This window comes from Salmo salar, chromosome ssa09 (genome assembly GCF_905237065.1).
Source record: "Salmo salar chromosome ssa09, Ssal_v3.1, whole genome shotgun sequence".
Classification (NCBI taxonomy): domain Eukaryota; kingdom Metazoa; phylum Chordata; class Actinopteri; order Salmoniformes; family Salmonidae; genus Salmo; species Salmo salar.
The window spans coordinates 38114878-38132860 of record NC_059450.1 but is presented as its reverse complement, the minus strand read 5'-3'; the positions used below and the strand labels follow the sequence as shown (position 1 = coordinate 38132860).

General features: G+C 47.5%; 1 protein-coding gene across 4 annotated transcripts in view; it reads right to left on the bottom strand.

The window, feature by feature from the left end:
- LOC106611291 (pleckstrin homology domain-containing family H member 1) overlaps nucleotides 1–17983 on the bottom strand; it is a 67189-nt gene that overhangs the window by 15758 nt on the left and 33448 nt on the right. For 3 of the 4 annotated variants that reach the window (XM_045723626.1, XM_045723629.1, XM_045723627.1), the window contains exons 8-17: nucleotides 16336–16827; nucleotides 15958–16167; nucleotides 14789–14867; nucleotides 12916–13001; nucleotides 12650–12797; nucleotides 12360–12499; nucleotides 3018–3128; nucleotides 2527–2613; nucleotides 1626–1787; nucleotides 102–182 (exon numbers count right to left, since the gene is read on the bottom strand). In XM_045723626.1, coding sequence (XP_045579582.1) covers nucleotides 102–182; nucleotides 1626–1787; nucleotides 2527–2613; nucleotides 3018–3128; nucleotides 12360–12499; nucleotides 12650–12797; nucleotides 12916–13001; nucleotides 14789–14867; nucleotides 15958–16167; nucleotides 16336–16827 — 1596 coding nt within the window. The remainder of the gene's footprint in view (nucleotides 1–101; nucleotides 183–1625; nucleotides 1788–2526; nucleotides 2614–3017; nucleotides 3129–12359; nucleotides 12500–12649; nucleotides 12798–12915; nucleotides 13002–14788; nucleotides 14868–15957; nucleotides 16168–16335; nucleotides 16828–17983) is intronic. The other variant, XM_045723628.1, reaches the window with a different exon arrangement.

The window sequence follows — 17983 nt, the reverse complement described above, 5'->3', positions numbered from 1 at the left end:
GACGTGACAAACACATACACACACACACACAGTTAGAGAATGATATTCAGTTATACTGTACTATAACAGTAATGACGCTGGAGAAAAGAAGGAATTTGAACCTTGTCATCCTGGTTCCTGTAATAGTAGAAGACCTTGCTGACCAGAGAGCACCATACCAGCTTAGAGTGGCCATGCTTCACCTGGAGGAGAGCGACAGAGTGTGAGAGAAAGAGAAGAGAGATAGAGGGAGAGCGAGAGACAGAGAAGAGAGAGAGCATGGAGAAGAGAGAGAGAGAGAGCGCGAGAGAGAGAGATTGAGAGAGACAGAGGAGAATGTGTGAGGTTTATAGATTCAATACCAGTCAGACTGTACAGCATATTTCTCATTTGAACAGCAGGCTGCAGTAGAGAGTGGATGTGTGTGGACCACTGGCTTCATCTCATGACTCATAATCCTAGCTGTACATCTCTTCATCAGGGTCGAAGTTCAAATATGCAGAGAGAGAGGTAGTGAACCAACAGTACATCACTTCAGAGTTCTGAGGTGCATAACGTCATAGTGTAGAGATCAAAGCCTCTTTACATGAAGAGATAGTTAATCTGTCAGTCAGCCGTCACACACACACCTCTGTGACCTTAGGGTCTCCTAGCCCCAGTCTCAACCATACTGACAGACACACCTCTGTGATCTTAGAGGGTCTCCTAGCCCCAGTCTCAACCATACTGACAGACACACCTCTGTGATCTTAGAGTGTCTCCTAGCCCCAGTCTCAACCATACTGATAGACACACCTCTGTGATCTTAGGGTCTCCTAGCCCCAGTCTCAACCATACTGACAGACACACCTCTGTGATCTTAGGGTCTCCTAGCCCCAGTCTCAACCATACTGACAGACACACCTCTGTGACCTTAGGGTCTCCTAGCCCCAGTCTCAACCATACTGACAGACACACCTCTGTGACCTTAGGGTCTCCTAGCCCCAGTCTCAACCATACTGACAGACACACCTCTGTGACCTTAGGGTCTCCTAGCCCCAGTCTCAACCATACTGACAGACACACCTCTGTGACCTTAGGGTCTCCTAGCCCCAGTCTCAACCATACTGACAGACACACCTCTGTGATCTTAGGGTCTCCTAGCCCCAGTCTCAACCATACTGACAATCTGTTACAGTCTCTTTTTCTTACAGTGGGAAGAATGGCTAGTTTAAACTTTAGTGTCCTAATAAGAAACATATTGTTGATATAATCGATCTCTATATTGGGTGAGAATAGCTATATTTTTGTATTGCCTTTGTAATAAGAGTTAAAGTTAAAAGCTTCCATTTAAAAGGCAAGTTAAAAGCTTCCATTTAAAAGGCAAGTTAAAAGTTTCCATTAAAACTGTGTGTTTTGGGGGCCTCCCGAGTGGCGCAGCGTTCTAAGGCACTGCATTGCCGTACTTGAGGCGCCACTACAGACCCAGGTTCGATCCCAGGCTTCGTCCAGGTTAGGGGAGGGTTTGGCCGGCTGGGATTTCCTTGTCCCAACGCAATCATTATGTGATCAAAATAAGCTCTTCTGTACCTCATCTTGCTAAGGCCAATCCCCCTAAACATGTTGTCTGTTTCTCATCTCTTAGGCCCAGCCCAGTGTCCCCTGACCTTAGTGAGCCAGCCCCTCACGGTGGGTTTGGCGGTGGTGGTCTCCATGGCGACGGGGCTGCTGGCTTGGACCTTGAAGATGTTCTGTAGAACTCTGATCCACTCCTCCAAGATGTTGGGAGAGTCAGCCGCCAGGAAGAATGTCTTCTTCTCTGTTATCAACTGATTAGAGCAGGAGAAGATTAGAACAGGAGAAGATTAGAGCAGGAGAAGATTAGAACAGGAGAAGATTAGAGCAGGAGAAGATTAGAACAGGAGAAGATTAGAACAGGAGAAGATTAGAGCAGGAGAAGATTAGAACAGGAGAAGATTAGAGCAGGAGAAGATTAGAACAGGAGAAGATTAGAGCAGGAGAAGATTAGAGCAGGGTGAATACGTGCCTATAAAGACAGACAGGCAGGTAGGGACAGACAGACACATGCACGTACGTAAGAACACACACACACACTCTGAGTGGGCAAAAATAGCATCCCCAGGTTAGTAGAGATGAGTAACAGCTGCAGAAGACAACATTCCATACCTGATGATCTCTCTTCAGGCTGCAACGTTCATTTTTACCCAGTTTGGTGCTAGGGATGGTAGGGCAGGATGTGTGTGTGTGTGTACCAGTAATCCCAGAACCCACAACCAAATGTTGCGTGTGCTAACGAACTAGCTAACTCAATTTACTTCTGGGGGTGAAAGTGGCTGAACTAGCAGTAACAGTAGATTAAACCCCTCTTCCCCAGTGGAGGCTGCTGAGGGCAGGATGGCTCATAATAATGGCCAGAATGGAGTCCTTATCAACCACATGGAAACCACATGTTTGATGTGTTTGATACCACTCCATTGACTCCATTCCAGCCATTATTATGAACCGTCCTCCCCTCAGCAGCCTCCACTGCTCATCACTGTCACTCACCTGGAAGGTCTGTGCTCCTTCTCCACGGGCAATCCGACAGGAAGAGTTCAGCTCCATCTGACCCTGAGGCTTCCGTATCACATCGCTCTGAAAGACCAGGACAAAGACCATAGGAAGGAGATGGCAATACAGAATAAACCATGGCTCTCCAACCGTGTCCCTGGAGAAATACCCTCCTGTGCGTTTTCGAACCAACCCCAGTTGTAACTTAACTGATTCAGCCATAGACTTAGACATTGCATTACTGTATCGGTCCCATGATGGCATCTGTGAGAGCACGGGCAGCGCCATTGAGCCCATCTCCATTTTGAAGTAGTCCATTTTCTTCTTCTACTACTTCTATGAGTTGGTAAACAAACTGAAAGGGTGCACACCTGTTGTGTGTTTTTTTGAACAGGTATAAAGCCAAGGCTGGCGATTTACTGTCACTGTAATAATTCTGTCAGAGAAGACAGTGATCAAGCAGATAGTGACGACGCGTGGAGACTCACCGGAGACTTGTAGTAGAAGATCTCTCCATTCCTCAGGATGAACCAGCGTCTCTTCCAGGCTTTAACCTGACTGCCCATCTTCAGCAGGTAACCTGACTTCTCCAGCATCTCCTGTACATGTGGACACACAGCACATGACTCACCATTTTCACACTGTCGTGCCAACCTCACCCATACTTTGCTGGCTTGGATAGTGTTCGGATTTTTCGTTATTTAGCCCTCCGAAAAGGCTCACCAGGAAGCACACAATGTCAGGACTCGTGTTTTGTCCTTAATTTTATTTTAAGTCAAATGACCACAGGTCATAAACCGTGAATTACATCAAACAAATAATGACAATATATTATTCAGATATATTATATATTATTCAAGTAATATAATAATAATGTAAATAATGAAAATCAAATAAGCCTGCAACACCATCAAAGATGTGGCAAATCTCTCTTAAAACAGCACCGACTACATCACCCAGAATGCCCAGCGCCAGAGGAGCATGCGCACAGTGACTCTGCCGTCCCAGGTTGTTATGGACGCTGTCACAGGACACAGAACCCATGCCACCACATGCCTTGTCCAAAGGATTTACACACGCACAAACGCAACATAATGCGGCACTCCACCATGGATCACTGAACCAAACCACCGCTATCACCACCGCCACCAGAAACCAGCAGAGTGCGCCGAACAATCAGCACAATGCAAATGGCTGATAATAATAGCCTAATGCTATATAGCATCTGGGTCGCTGAGCTACCGCACCCAGCGAGCTACAAGTTACTCCCGGCTGTAACGGTTGTCGTCGGGAATAGAGGACCAAAACGCAGCAGGAATGTGGATGCTCATCTTGTATTTATTTTAAATCAAGAGAACACCAAAATAACAAAAAGAACGCATGAACAACAAAACAGTCTTGTCACACTCACACATGCAAAACAAGAAACAATCTCCCACAACACCAAACCAAACAATTACCCATATATAGGACTCTCAATCAGAGGCAACGAGAAAGCACCTGCCTCCAATTGAGAGCCCAACCCTCCATCAACATAAACATAGAAATACAACAACCCAGAAAGAACATAGAAATACAAAACATAGAACATAGACCAAAACCCGGAAATAATAAATCAAACACCCTACTACATACACCACCAGCCCGAACCACATAAACAAAATACCCTCTGCCACGTCCTGACCAAACTACAATAACAAATAACCCTTATACTGGTCAGGACGTGACACCGGCCAACTAACACCGACACAGTGAGGTAAACGTTCAGTGCACAAACATATAAGTGACTTAAACATTAATGCTAGACTGAGTAGTTCGCAGTTACATACCAACGGGCTGTGTGCTCCTGATGATTGTCTGCGGTCAAGTGATTACCAGGTGCTGTAATTTAAGTCCCTAGTGAAGCTGCGCATGCACACATAACGTAACATATCTGAGCATCTAAGAAACTTAAAGAAATCACTCGTTCCCCATTTAATTGAACACATCAGACCCATTTGCTTCTCTTTTATTTATTTATATATATATATATATATATTATTTTTTCCTTTTCCTGATTGAGCTAGAAGTCTCAACACCTCCCACTTGGCCGACTGATCGAAGATCCAAGGAGGGCACAGTCTCTTGAGTCTCTCAGTGAGAATTTCAAACTAAAGTCCAGTCTTTGTAGGCATTTACAAACAAACATGTATTAACTAAGGAGGTAGGCTCCACCACCTTTCCTCCTACTGAGTGTAGGTTTGCCCTCGAAGCACTCAGTTGCCTCCCAGGGTTACCCGCTAGCTAAGCAAAGAACACAGAGTCACAGTCTTTGGGTACCCATGGCGAGGACTTATCTTACCTCCTCTTGGTCTTCAGCAGGAATCAAGATCACCAACCTCCGCACATCCCTGCGAATTACGATTTTCGTGTGCATGGTAGAGTCCTTTCTCCGGGCCCTGGGAACCATGGGAGCAGGAAGACCCATGCAGGTTGTTATGTCCGCATCCCGGACAACCCCCTTCTCGTCTGGATATGTTGTAGCAACCCGGCCGAGCCGGAACTGCCCCCTCAGAGCGTGCTGGTCCGCAATCCAGACTACGTCTCCAACCTTGATACTTCTCTCTGCTCAGTGCCACTTGTGTCTTATGAACAAGTTTGGTCCTGCCAGTTCGCTCCATTTCTTCCAGAACTTGTCGACTCCAGCCTGGACAGCCCTCAGCCTGCGCCAAGAGCGGGTTTCCATGTCGATTCCGTGTATGTCACCTCCCTGTCTGGTGCGCCCCAGGATAAGAGAGTTGGGGGTCAAGTACTCCACTGAGTCCTCTTGTTCCTGTGCCCTGGCGTCGATGGGTCGCTCATTAGTCAAGTTGGCTGCAGAGTAGAGAAGGGTCTGGAACTCCCCCCAGGTGTAGCAGCCAGTTGTTCCGCCAAGACTGTTAAGAGCTCTTTTAAGGAGCTTGACAGCTGCCTCTGCTGCTCCATTCCTGTGTGGCGAGTCTGCAGGATGAAAGTTCCATTGCCACTCTGTGCTATTTCTGGCAGCCTTGTCTTCAACGGATGCCTTCTGCAAACAGGCCAGGTGCTTGTGTAGCTCTCTCAGAGCAGGCCTGGCTCCCAAGAAGTTTGTGCCTCTGTCTGACCATAGCTTTTTGGGATGCCCCCTCAGAGCAGTGAACCGGGAGTAGGCCTGAAGAAAGCTCTCAGAAGACTGGTCGTCGATGAGATCAGCATGGACGGCTCTGGAAGTCATGCAGCAATACACGAATCCCCAGACCTTTTTCTTGGTTCTTTTCTTAACAGCGTCCCTCACTTCAAAGGGTCCAAAGAGGTCTAGTGTAGTATACTTGAATGGGTTCGCTCTACTGGTACGTTCCTGAGGAAGAGCGCTCATCACTTGTTGGCACAGCCGGGCTCTTTGCTTCTTGCAAGTGATGCACCTGTTGACCTCCTTCTTTACTGTCCTCCGACCTTGCACAACCCAGGCCTTTCTTTTAGTGTGCAGCAGTGTGGCAGCCACCCCTTCATGATTCGCTTCGTGAGCTTCCCTCGCAAGCAAGGCCCCCAGCCTCGACCGGAACGGGATTAAGGGTACAGCGGTTCCGTCTTCATTCCAAGACTGGACTCTACCACCACAAAGTAAGAGTCCATTGTTGTCATCTTTCATCACAACAAGGCGGTTTAAGGTTGTATCCTGAAAGTTCACGCCGTCTTGGGCTGCAAGGGCTAGGTCTTGGAAAGCCGCTGTTCTCTCTCCCACAGACAGCCTGGGCCCCCTCACCTCCCAGTTTGCTGAGCTCGAGGCTTGGTAGCTTGTCCTCAGCCAGGATTCTGCCGCTCTTCGAACCCAGGCGATTGTTCCACACAATTTAGACAAGCTACTGAATCGTTCGGGCCCGACAAGGCGCACTAGAGCTACACCCCAGGGCTTCCTCCTTGGCCTCTCTACTGCTGGAGTTGGACCTTGGTCTTTCATCTGCGGTCGCGGTGCGGAGTCTTGCAAGTCTGCCCCAACATCAGTATTGCTGCGGCCTGAGAATTTTTCTGCCTGAGACCTGGTGACTACAGCTGAGAACGCTCTTCTCTGCAACCTTTTAACGTCATCAGCCACGCTGGTCACTATCTCACTGGCCGTCTTCACAGGCACTCAGCATCAGGCCAACTCAGGAACTCTGGGCCTTGTTGCCACTCTGACCCTTCATCGAGTTCCTCAGGAGTTGCTCCCCTTGTGACAATGTCTGCTATGTTCAGGTTGCCCTCAATCCACCTCCAGTCTTCCACTGGTCCAACCTTCTGGATCTCTCCGATGCGGTTAGCGAAGAAAGTTTGGTAGCCATAGCTATCCTTGTGAATTGCTCCCAGGATTGTTTGGCTATCTACGAAGTGGACCCAGCGTGCGACCTTGATGCGGCAGTGCTTTACAAGGTATTTTCTCAGGTGGATCAAAAAGACAGCACCACATACCTCTGCCTTAATCACGTCTCCTTTCTGGTTGAGAGGGGTAAGCTTTGCTTTTGACTCAACCAGCCTCACTATGACCCCATTCTGCGTCTCCCAACAGAGATAGAGCACCACGCCGTAGGAAGCCTCACTCCCATCTGAAAACGTGACTCCCATTGGATGGCCTATGGCTCCAGTTGGTGTGAGGCTTCTTTCGAACCTGATCTGGGCAAGTCTCACATATTCTTGGAGGAGTCTTATGGAAGCCTCCCGTAGTTTTGGTGAGTGTGGGTCATCCCAAGTGTCCTTAACTGGACTGCTTATACTCGCTTCTTGGTAAGCTTCTCTCACAAGCATAACCCCTTTCTGCTTTGCAGGTGTGGCAAGACCAATGGGGTCGTAGAATCCAGCGATCTGGCTTAGCAGCATCCGACGGGTCAATGGGTTTGGAGTTTTACCTCTGACTTCCTCTTCGCGCAAATCGACTCCTGTTCTCATCTTTCCTCTCTTTCTTCAGAAATTTACAGAGGTCATCACACGAAGCTTGTCGGTCTCTGGTTCATAGCCGACTCCAAGTGCTTTGCTCACTTCGTCCCGCACCTGGTTGGGTAACATCAGCGTTTTGGGCACACTCACAGTTGTCTTACTGATACTGGCATCAGTTGTGGTTGCGGACCTCCCACTTTGGCCTGATAAGACCCATGGCTTAAGGGAGAAGCCTCCAGCCTTTAAGATCTTTTCCACTCCTTTGGTGATTTTCTCCAGTATCTGCAAGTCATTGTGGGACGTCAAGATGTCATCCACATAACTATCTTCTACCACAACTCTGCGCTCCTCAACCATGGCTGCAAACTGGGGCAAGTTGGCTGTTTCTATCATTGCTACCTGGGCGATACAACCAGCAGGTTTATCGCCAATGTTGACCCTGACGACAGCAAAGACTTCGATCACCTCCTCAGGATTGTCTCTCCAGAGGAATCGATGGAGGTGTACTTCTTTGTCTTCTAGCCAGACATAGTTGTAACATTTTTTCACATCGGCCAGGGCGGCGTACAACCCAGTCCTGAATCTCAGAAGCACGCCCCTTATCTGATTTAGGACATGAGGACCCTTGTACAGTAGGTCATTTAAACTTATTCCCACGAATTCTTGGCTACTGTTCCAGACAATTCTTACAGGGGTAGTGGTTGAGTGAGGATTAGGAGCAACTAAATGACTGATATACCACTTAGGTCCCTTCCAGCTATCGATTTCCTCCTGGGTGACTTTAACGGCAGCCCCTCTTGAGACCATATCGTGGATTTGCTCTCTGTACGCAGCCTTCCATTCCGGCTCCCTCTCCAGTCGTTTCTCAGTGTTTAAAAAGGTCGCTTCCACTGCACGTCGATTGTCAGGCAGCGTTGTGGGGTCTCCTTTCCACGGGTAAGCTGCGTCCCAGTGAGGGGATTCGCTGTGCTTGTCAGCTTGCACGTAGGTGAGACATTCCTTTATTTTCTCCAAGTCTCTTTCCTCTCCTAGGGTCATTTCCTTGCCTCCAGGGGGGCACCTACCGCATCTGCAGCCACCACACTGAGGATCACAGGCGGCACCAATACTGTCCCACTTGAACCATTCAAAAACGTATTTGTTGGTAGTTGCAGTGTTTCGGAGGATTGTGTCTTCTTCTTCCACCGAAACTCCACTGGGTCCTCCCGTCTTCACGATAATCTCTTTGTACGCCCTTGAAGCTGTTCTCATTGACCTAGCGAAATGTGTTTCAGACCTGTGCACTGCTAGGTCTATCACTTCAAAGAGGTCAGGATGCATTCCACCAACAGTCTTCCCAAGGGGACCATCCCAGAGGACGAGGTCTCCAACTACTCTGACTGGCTGTGGGACCAGGCAACCCTCCCTGTGGCTAATCAACAGGTCGATCTTTTCGGGCCGGACCAAATCCTTGAGTTGAACATTTGGAAAGAACTTCTGCAGTTGCTGTGGCGTGACAGCTTGGTTCACCTTTGCAACATCTTCCAAGCCGTAACAGAGGAGTTTGTGCTCTGCTATTGTACCTCTGGGAGTTTTTACTCTCAGCCTCAGGGTATACTTCATGGTAGTAATGGTTTTCTCCATCCCCCCAACACCTTGGACAATCAACTTAATGATCTCACCATTTAGCTTGAGACGCTCTGCTGCTTTATTAGAGATATAATTAGTATCTGAAGCGAGATCAATCAACGTACCGACTAGCTGGCCAGAGTTTGTCGTCACATCCAACAGCATCATTATGACAGGGCACTCTTTTGGCTCACAACCAATGCTAGCACACACTTTTGTCGTGATCTTATTTGAAAAGGCTTCTTTGAACTCTGCTCGCAGCTCTGGAGAAAGTTTGGCAAGGAGCTCCTCCTGTTTGTAGGTTAGTCCAAGCCCCCTTTTCCCCAATTTTGCATTGCTCTGCTCTCCGCTCTTTTCCTCTTTCTTCTTGATCTGTGACTTTGGACAGAGCAAGTAATTGTGGTCTGAAGAGCCCTCTTTCTGACAGTCATCCTTTGAGCATAGATACTTTTGTGTGCAGCCGCCATCGTCACCATGAAGGCGCAAGCACTTAAAGCATGCTCCTGCTCTCCTAAGCTGAGCCTTCTTGCCTGTCAGATTGAGCTTCTTGAAGACCTTGCAGGCGAACAGCCTACCTCCGTGCTCGTTGTCTCCACATGTGATGCATGAGCTTGGTTGAGCGCCCTTTAGGGTGTTTCCTGATGTGGCTCTGGTGAATGCCCTCCTTTCCTTTTTCTTTTCGCTCGACCTCTCAGTATTTTCCGCCGGGCTAGGCTGTAGCTGGTCTAGCTCCTCGAGAATGTCCTCCTGCTTCTTCAAGTATTGCAGTAGACAGTCAAAGTGGTTGCGTGGTGAAAACCCGCTTCCAGGGTCATTTTTGTGTGTTAACCACTTTTCTTTCAGGGAGTCAGGAAGCTTACTTTCAATCGACTGCACAACCACTCGGTTCTTCACAGCATCTTCCTCCCCTAAGACTTGTAGGTCACGAAGAGCTCTCTCCACGGCTTGAATAAGTTCGATTGTCTTCCTCGGATGGTTTCCTTTGATGGGGCAAAGTCCTTGCACTTCTTGTGCAATCAGCAGCACTATTTTTGGCTTATTTCCGTACTTGTTGCCCAGGATCCTGAACACGTCGTTGGTGGATCCACAGCTGGACAATACGAGGTCTCTCTTGACTTTTTCATCTAGGCTTCCCAAGAGATGGAATTTTCTCACATTTTCCAATCCATGAGGGTTTCCCAGACGTTGCAAGTCCTCCCATTACGCTTTCCAGCGGTAGTAATCCCTCATATTACCAGCAAACATGGGCAAGCGTGCACGTTCTAGGCTGATCTGGGGCCTGTAGTTGTAAGTCCCAACTGGCTCCTCCTGCTCCACAATTGTCACTTTTCCCAGTATCTCTTCGTCGTCGGATTGAGAACCGCCTTTCCATGCCCACTCATCCCACAGTTTTCACGCCTTTTCTTCAACTTCCGGATCTGGTCCTTTGAATCTGTTGCCTTGGACCGAGGGATCAAATCTTTCCACTCATCCAATCCTCGTTCGAAGTTGTAGACCTCCCGTTCCAGGTTCCTATGAATCAATTCACATTCCCTCCTGGTCATATGGTGGTGGTCGGTGTCCTCGGCCTGGTCCATGGCTGATCCAGCCTCTTCAGTGAGGGTGGTAATTTCCGCCTCAGCGAACCTTGTCCAGAAGCTGATCAGGATGATTTATTCAGTTTCATCAAACTTACAGTCACATTCTGCTGTTTTTCCATCAATGTTTTCCGCCTTCTTTTTGGCTTCATCATCGTCCACCTCTCTCAGGGCCGTGGCATACTCAAACCCTGCATCTCTGACTCTGGAGTGATCCACTTTAAAGTTCCTCCACTCACTTCTCATTTCACTTTACCCCAGTGCACTAGCTCTGGAGGTGAGGTAATTGGCTCTTCTAGTGAACGCAGTCTGGGCTGCTGACCGCTTCTGTTTTAGCCTCTCCAGCTCCTCCTCTGATGCTGCCATCTTGCCAACTTTTCTAGCGTTTTACTCAAGCTCAAGTGTTTTCTGCGAACTGGGTTTTAAGTAGTCCTTTAACTGTAGACTCTATCCTCTTCTTGGCTTTCACTCATTAATGATTTGCCTAGTAAGTCAGCAGATGAGCAGACAGCTTTATGGGTGGACTGTTTGCTTATCAGAAGTTAGTCTCGTGACGAATGTTCTAGCCCTTGCATTATCCATGTAAAAGGAGAACCGTGGTTTATGACTGTACGGATTTTTTGTTATTTAGCCCTCCGAAAAGGCTCACCAGGAAGCACACAATGTCATGACTCGTGTTTTGTCCTTAATTTTATTTTAAATCAAATGACCACAGGTCATAAACCTCAAATACAACAAACAAATAATGACAATATATTGTTCAGATATATTATATAATATATTATTCAAGTAATATAATAATAATGTAAATAATGAAAATCAAATAAGCCTGCAACACCATCAAAGATGTGGCAAATCTGGCTTAAAACAGCACCGACTACATCACCCAGAATGCCCAGCGCCAGAGGAGCATGCGCACAGTGACTCTGCCATCACAGGTTGTTATGGACGCTGTCACAGGACACAGAACCCATGCCACCACATGCCTCGTCCAAAGGTTTTACACACGCACAAACGCAACATAATGCGGCACTCCACCATGGATCACCGAACCAAACCACCGCTATCACCACCGCCACCAGAAACCAGCAGAGTGCTCCGAACAATCAGCACAATGCAAATGGCTGATAATATTAGCCTAATGCTATATAGCATCTGGGTCGCTGAGCTACCGCACCCAGCGAGCTACAAGTTACTCCCGGCCAACTAACACCGACACAGTGAGGTAAACGTTCAGTGCACAAACATATAAGTGACTTAAAACATTAATGCTAGACTGAGTAGTTCGCAGTTACATACCAACGGGCTGTGTGCTCCTGATGATTGTCTGCGGTCAAGTGATTACCAGGTGCTGTAATTTAAGTCTCTAGTGAAGCTGCGCATGCGCACATAACGTAACATATCTGAGCATCTAAGAAACTTAAAGAAATCACTCGTTCCCCATTTAATTGAACACATCAGACCCATTTGCTTCTCTTTTATCTATTTATATATATATATATATATATATATATATATATATATATATATATATATATATTTTTTTTTTTTTTTTTCCTGAGTGAGCTAGAAGTCTCAACCGATAGTTTATTTTCATGTTGTCCTTTACAGCTGCTCAGTACAGCTGAAGAGTCCTAGTGTATCTCCAGTGAAGTAGAAGGGGTCCTTGTGTCTTATATTCTACTGTGGCTAGTGCATGGCACCGTACTGCACCATATCGGACTGTAAATGGTCACTCACAGGCTCTCGCAGGCTCTCGCAGGAGTATGAAGATGTTCTCTGGACTTTGTGTTCTGGCTCAGAGTAGTCAGATTCCAGGGAATAGGCGTCAGGAGGGATGGCATAGTCACTTTCAGAGCTAATGGATGACATGGATACACCTGGAGGGATCAAAGGTCAGAAGTCCAAACAGGAACAGGTCATTCAGCTGACTCACAGCTTATTTGCACGTACCTTGTGTTATATGTTATATTGTTGTACTTTTTAAAGTGTGCAAAAAAAAAGAATTAAAGTAAAGTAAACCCTCTCACCCCTCTTGACGGCACGGGGGCTCCCGGGGGTGCTGCTCTTCCTTTCTGGGCCCAGGGTGGAGGTCCTGAGGCTGGCCAGAGAGCCACTGTCATCCTCTGAACCAGAGTCATCATCATGCAGGGGCACACTGCTGATCTGAGTGGCTTTCTGCAGACAGACAGAAGACACTTTTAGATATTCCTCAGCACATACCACAGTCCATAGGGAGTGGATATGTTATTGTCAGTTGGACACAGTTGGAGCTGCTGTAGAGTACGGTACTTACCCCTTTCAGTGTGGTATACACGGGTACAGTGATGTTCTTGTAAATCAGGTGAGTGAATGGTCCTGCGGCAGGGTACTGTGGTTTTTCTGCAGAAAACATGAGATGTTTGTGATGCAGCGAGATGTACACTGCTCAGAAAAATAAAGGGAACACTTAAACAACACAATGTAACTCCAAGTCAATCACACTTCTGTGAAATCAAACTGTCCACTTAGGAAGCAACACTGATTGACAATAAATTTCACATGCTGTTGTGCAAATGGAATAGACAACAGGTGGAAATTATAGGCAATTAGCAAGACACCCCCAATAAAGGAGTGGTTCTGCAGGTGGTGACCACAGACCACTTCTCAGTTCCTATGCTTCCTGGCTGATGTTTTGGTGGCTTTTGAATGCTGGCGGTGCTTTCACTCTAGTGGTAGCATGAGACGAAGTCTACAACCCACACAAGTGGCTCAGGTAGTGCAGCTCATCCAGGATGGCACATCAATGCGAGCTGTGGCAAGAAGGTTTGCTGTGTCTGTCAGCGTAGTGTCCAGAGCATGGAGGCTCTACCAGGAGACAGGCCAGTACATCAGGAGACGTGGAGGAGGCCGTAGGAGGGCAACAACCCAGCAGCAGGACCGCTACCTCCGCCTTTGTGCAAGGAGGAGCAGGAGGAGCACTGCCAGAGAGCTGCAAAATGACCTCCAGCAGGCCACAAATGTGCATATGTCTGCTCAAACGGTCAGAAACAGACTCCATGAGGGTGGTATGAGGGCCCGACGTCCACAGCTGGGGGTTGTGCTTACAGCCCAACACCGTGCAGGACGTTTGGCATTTGCCAGAGAACACCAAGATTGGCAAATTCGCCACTGTGCTCTTCACAGATGAAAGCAGGTTCACACTGAGCACGTGACAGACGTGTGCTCGCCAGAGGTAGCCTGACTGCCATTAGGTACCGAGATGAGATCCTCAGACCCCTTGTGAGACCATATGCTGGTGCGGTTGGCCCTGGGTTCCTCCTAATGCAAGACAATGCTAGACCTCATGTGGCTGGAGTGTGTCAGCAGTTCCTGCAAGAGGAAGGCATTGATGCTATGGACTGGCCCGCCCGTTCCCCAGACCTGAATCCAATTGAGCACATCTGGGACATCATGTCTCGCTCCATCCACCAACGCCACGTTGCACCACAGACTGTCCAGGAGTTGGCGGATGCTTTAGTCCAGGTCTGGGAGTAGATCCCTCAGGAGACCATCCGCCACCTCATCAGGAGCATGCCCAGGCGTTATAGGGAGGTCATACAGGCACGTGGAGGCCACACACACTACTGAGCCTCATTTTTACTTGTTTTAAGGACATTACATCAAAGTTGGATCAGCCTGTAGTGTGGTTTTCCACTTTAATTTAGTGTGACTACAAATCCAGACCTCCATGGGTTGATAAATTGGATTTCCATTGATTATTTTTGTGTGATTTTGTTGTCAGCACATTCAACTATATAAAGAAAAATGTATATAATAACATTATTTCATTCAGATCTAGGATGTGTTGTTTAAGTGTTCCCTTTATTTTTTTGAGCAGTATATAATTATAGTCTGTCTTACTGTGTGTACGTCCTATCCTTTCATCACAGCTGATTAAAAAGCAGGGTTCTGCTCTTAAACATCTCTTTAAAGAGCTCCTTAAAGCTTCCCAGATCACACCTGCACAGGTGTCACCCCCTCAGACAGGAAGATGTGACATCAAAAGGAGTACTGACAGGCCCCATAATGTTCCACCACAGACACAGAATCTCAATTGCAATTCCTTGATTCCTCGTGAGGAAACAAGGAACTGCAATTGAGATTCCTCCAGACAGTCCTCTCCAACATCAGCATGGTAGGCAACTCACCTGGACCAGGACCTCTGGCTCCTGCGGTTGCCTCCGATACTGTCATCCCTGACTTGGCCACAGCATAGATACGGCTCTCCTGTAGAGCACATAGATCATTGTGTAAGCATGAGTATGTGTATGTGTGTTTTATAACATGACTTTGACTGCTCACAACAACAGGAACACACACACAGATATGAGACTATGGCAAAGAACACTCCACCAGCTCTCTCTCTCTCTCTGCCTCTCTCTTTCTCTCTGCGTCTCTCTCTCTCTCTCTCTGTCTCTCTGCGTCTCTCTCTCTCTCTCTGTCTCTCTCTCTGTCTCTCTCTCTCTCTCTCTGTCTCTCTCTCTCAATTCAATTCAATTCAATTCGCTTTATTGGCATGACGTAACAATATACATATTGCCAAAGCTTATTTTGGATATTTACAATATAAAAATAAATAATAAAATTAGAATCATAATTGTCAATAGGACAACAGTAACAACAATAACCAAGGGTCAAAATAACCATACATTCAACAATAACAATAAGCATACAGTAGAGAACATGTGCAGGTTTATTGGTCTGTCAGACACTGTCCCTCAACTTATGGCATGCAGCAATGTAGTGCGCTGTCAACACACAGCTCTCTGCATCCTCCCCCAACAGGACGGGTAGCCTATCCTCATCAGAGAGGCCTTTGAAACCTTGAATAAGGGTTTCAAATTTGGGGAAATGACACTCTCTAATTGTTTTATATTTTTTACATTTTGTCAGGAAATGCAGCTCCATCTCAGGTTCTGCTGTTGTGCAGTGGTTGCACAGCCTTTCCTCTACAGGGAGCCAGGTTTTCCTGTGTCTACCCTTCTCAATGGCAAGGCTGTGCTCACTGAGCCTGTACTTTGTCAAGGTTTTTCTAAGGTTTTGATCAGCAACCATGGTCAAATATTTAGCCATAGTGTACTGTCGATTTAGGGCCAGATAGCACTGCATTTTGCTTTGTGTTTGTGCTTCCCAATAAGCAAAGTAGTTTTGTTTTGACTGTGTTGTAATTTGGTTTATTCTGATTGATTGGATGTTCTGGTCCTGACGCTTCAGTGTGTTAGTAGAACAGGTTTGTGAACTCAGCCCCAGGACCAGCTGGATCTCTCTCTCTCTCTCTCTCTCTCTCTCTCTCTCTCTCTCTCTCTCTCTCTCTCACCCAGGAGGGGAAGCGGTGCAGAGGTGGGGTGGGGGGTTTCAGAACCTCCGGATCCAGCAGTTCCAGACCCTCAGCCAACCCAACAAACGACACTCCTTCCTGGGGAGGACCCTCTGCCCCCTCTACCACCCCCTCCATATTGTCAGGCAGCCCGTCATCTATATCTGTCTCCACCAGGAAGTGACTGCAGGTGGAGGGAGACGCAAGGCTCTGCAGGGTGCAAAGATGAAAAAAGAAGCAATTACTTCAATTGCAACTACATCAACTGAGTGCAGCCGGGTACCTTTTTATCGTTGTCATGTGACCGACTGTTGACTTTAAGCACACTCTCACTGTTTCTACACCACAGGATAGAGTTGAGCATGCTCACCCCTTTACCTGGGTGCTGGAAGCAGTCATGATGTCTATGGGGATGTTGAGGTGGTGCAGCCGGTCCACACCTCCAGGCTGGGGCTGACTGGGGGCGTTGAGGTGGTGCAGCCGGTCCACACCTCCAGGCTGGGGCTGACTGGGGGCGTTGAGGTGGTGCAGCCGGTCATAACCTCCAGGCTGGGGCTGACTGGGGGCGTTGAGGTGGTGCAGCCGGTCCACACCTCCAGGCTCGGGCTGACTGGGGGCGTTGAGGTGGTGCAGCCGGTCCACACCTCCAGGCTGGGGCTGAATGGGGGCGTTGAGGTGGTGCAGCCGGTCCACACCTCCAGGCTGGGGCTGAATGGGGGCGTTGAGGTGGTGCAGCCGGTCCACACCTCCAGGCTGGGGCTGACTGGGGGCGTTGAGGTGGTGCAGCCGGTCCACACCTCCAGGCTGGGGCTGACTGTAGTGTTTCTTCACCAGCTGGATGCTGTCTCGTGGGGTCAGAGGCGTCCGCACCTGTTAGTTCACAAACAAAGATAGATGACATTATTGATTGACATTTGATTGATTGACTGATTGATTGATGAGGTTCAAGTTCAACTAAGTTTACTGACTGATAACATCCCACTCCAGAGCGGCCATCACACATTGGAACAGTCAAACAGTAAAAATAATCGTACGGCTCGTGTACAAATACAAGGAATGGAGAGAGAGTACCATAATTACAGGTGTATAGGGCCACATTAATATATATACGTATAAACTCAGCAAAAAAATAAACATCCCTTTTTCAGGACACTGTCTTTCAAAGATAATTCGTAAAAATCCAAATAACTTCACAGATCTTCATTGTAAAGGGTTTAAACACTGTTTCTCATGCTTGTTCCTTGAACCATAAACAATGAATGAACATGCACCTGTGGAACGGTCGTTAAGACACTAACAGCTTACAGACGGTAGGCAATTAAGGTCACAGTTATGAAAACTTAGGACACTAAAGAGGCCTTTCTACTGACTCTGAAAAACACCAAAAGAAAGATACCCAGGGTTCCTGCCCATCTGCGTGAACGTGCCATAGGCATGCTGCAAGGAGGCATGAGGACTGCAGATGTGGCCAGGGCAATAAATTGCAATGTCCGTACTGTGAGACACCTAAGACAGCGCTACAGGGAGACATAAGCCATAAGACTGCTGAACAATTAATAAAATCGCCACCGGACAATTTACATTGACCCCCCCCCCTCTTGTACACTGCTGCTACTCGCTGTTTATTATCTATGCATAGTCACTTCACCCCCACCTACCTGTACAAATTACCTCAACTAGCCTGTACCCCTGCACACTAACTCGGTACCGGCGCCCCCTGTATATAGCCTCGTTATTCTTATTGTGTTACTTTTTATTATTACTTTTTATTTTAGTCTACTTGGTAAATATTTTCTAAACACTTCTTGAACTGCACTGTTGATTAAGGGCTTGTAAGTAAGGATTTCACGGTAAAGTCTACACTTGTTGTATTTGGCACATGTGACAAATAAAGTGATTTTGATTTGAAAATTGTTTGGGACAAGAAACACGAGCAATGGACATTAGACCGGTGGAAATCTGTCCTTTGGTCTGATGAGTCCAAATTTGAGATTTTTGGTTCTGGTGCTGGCCTTCTAGCAGACTT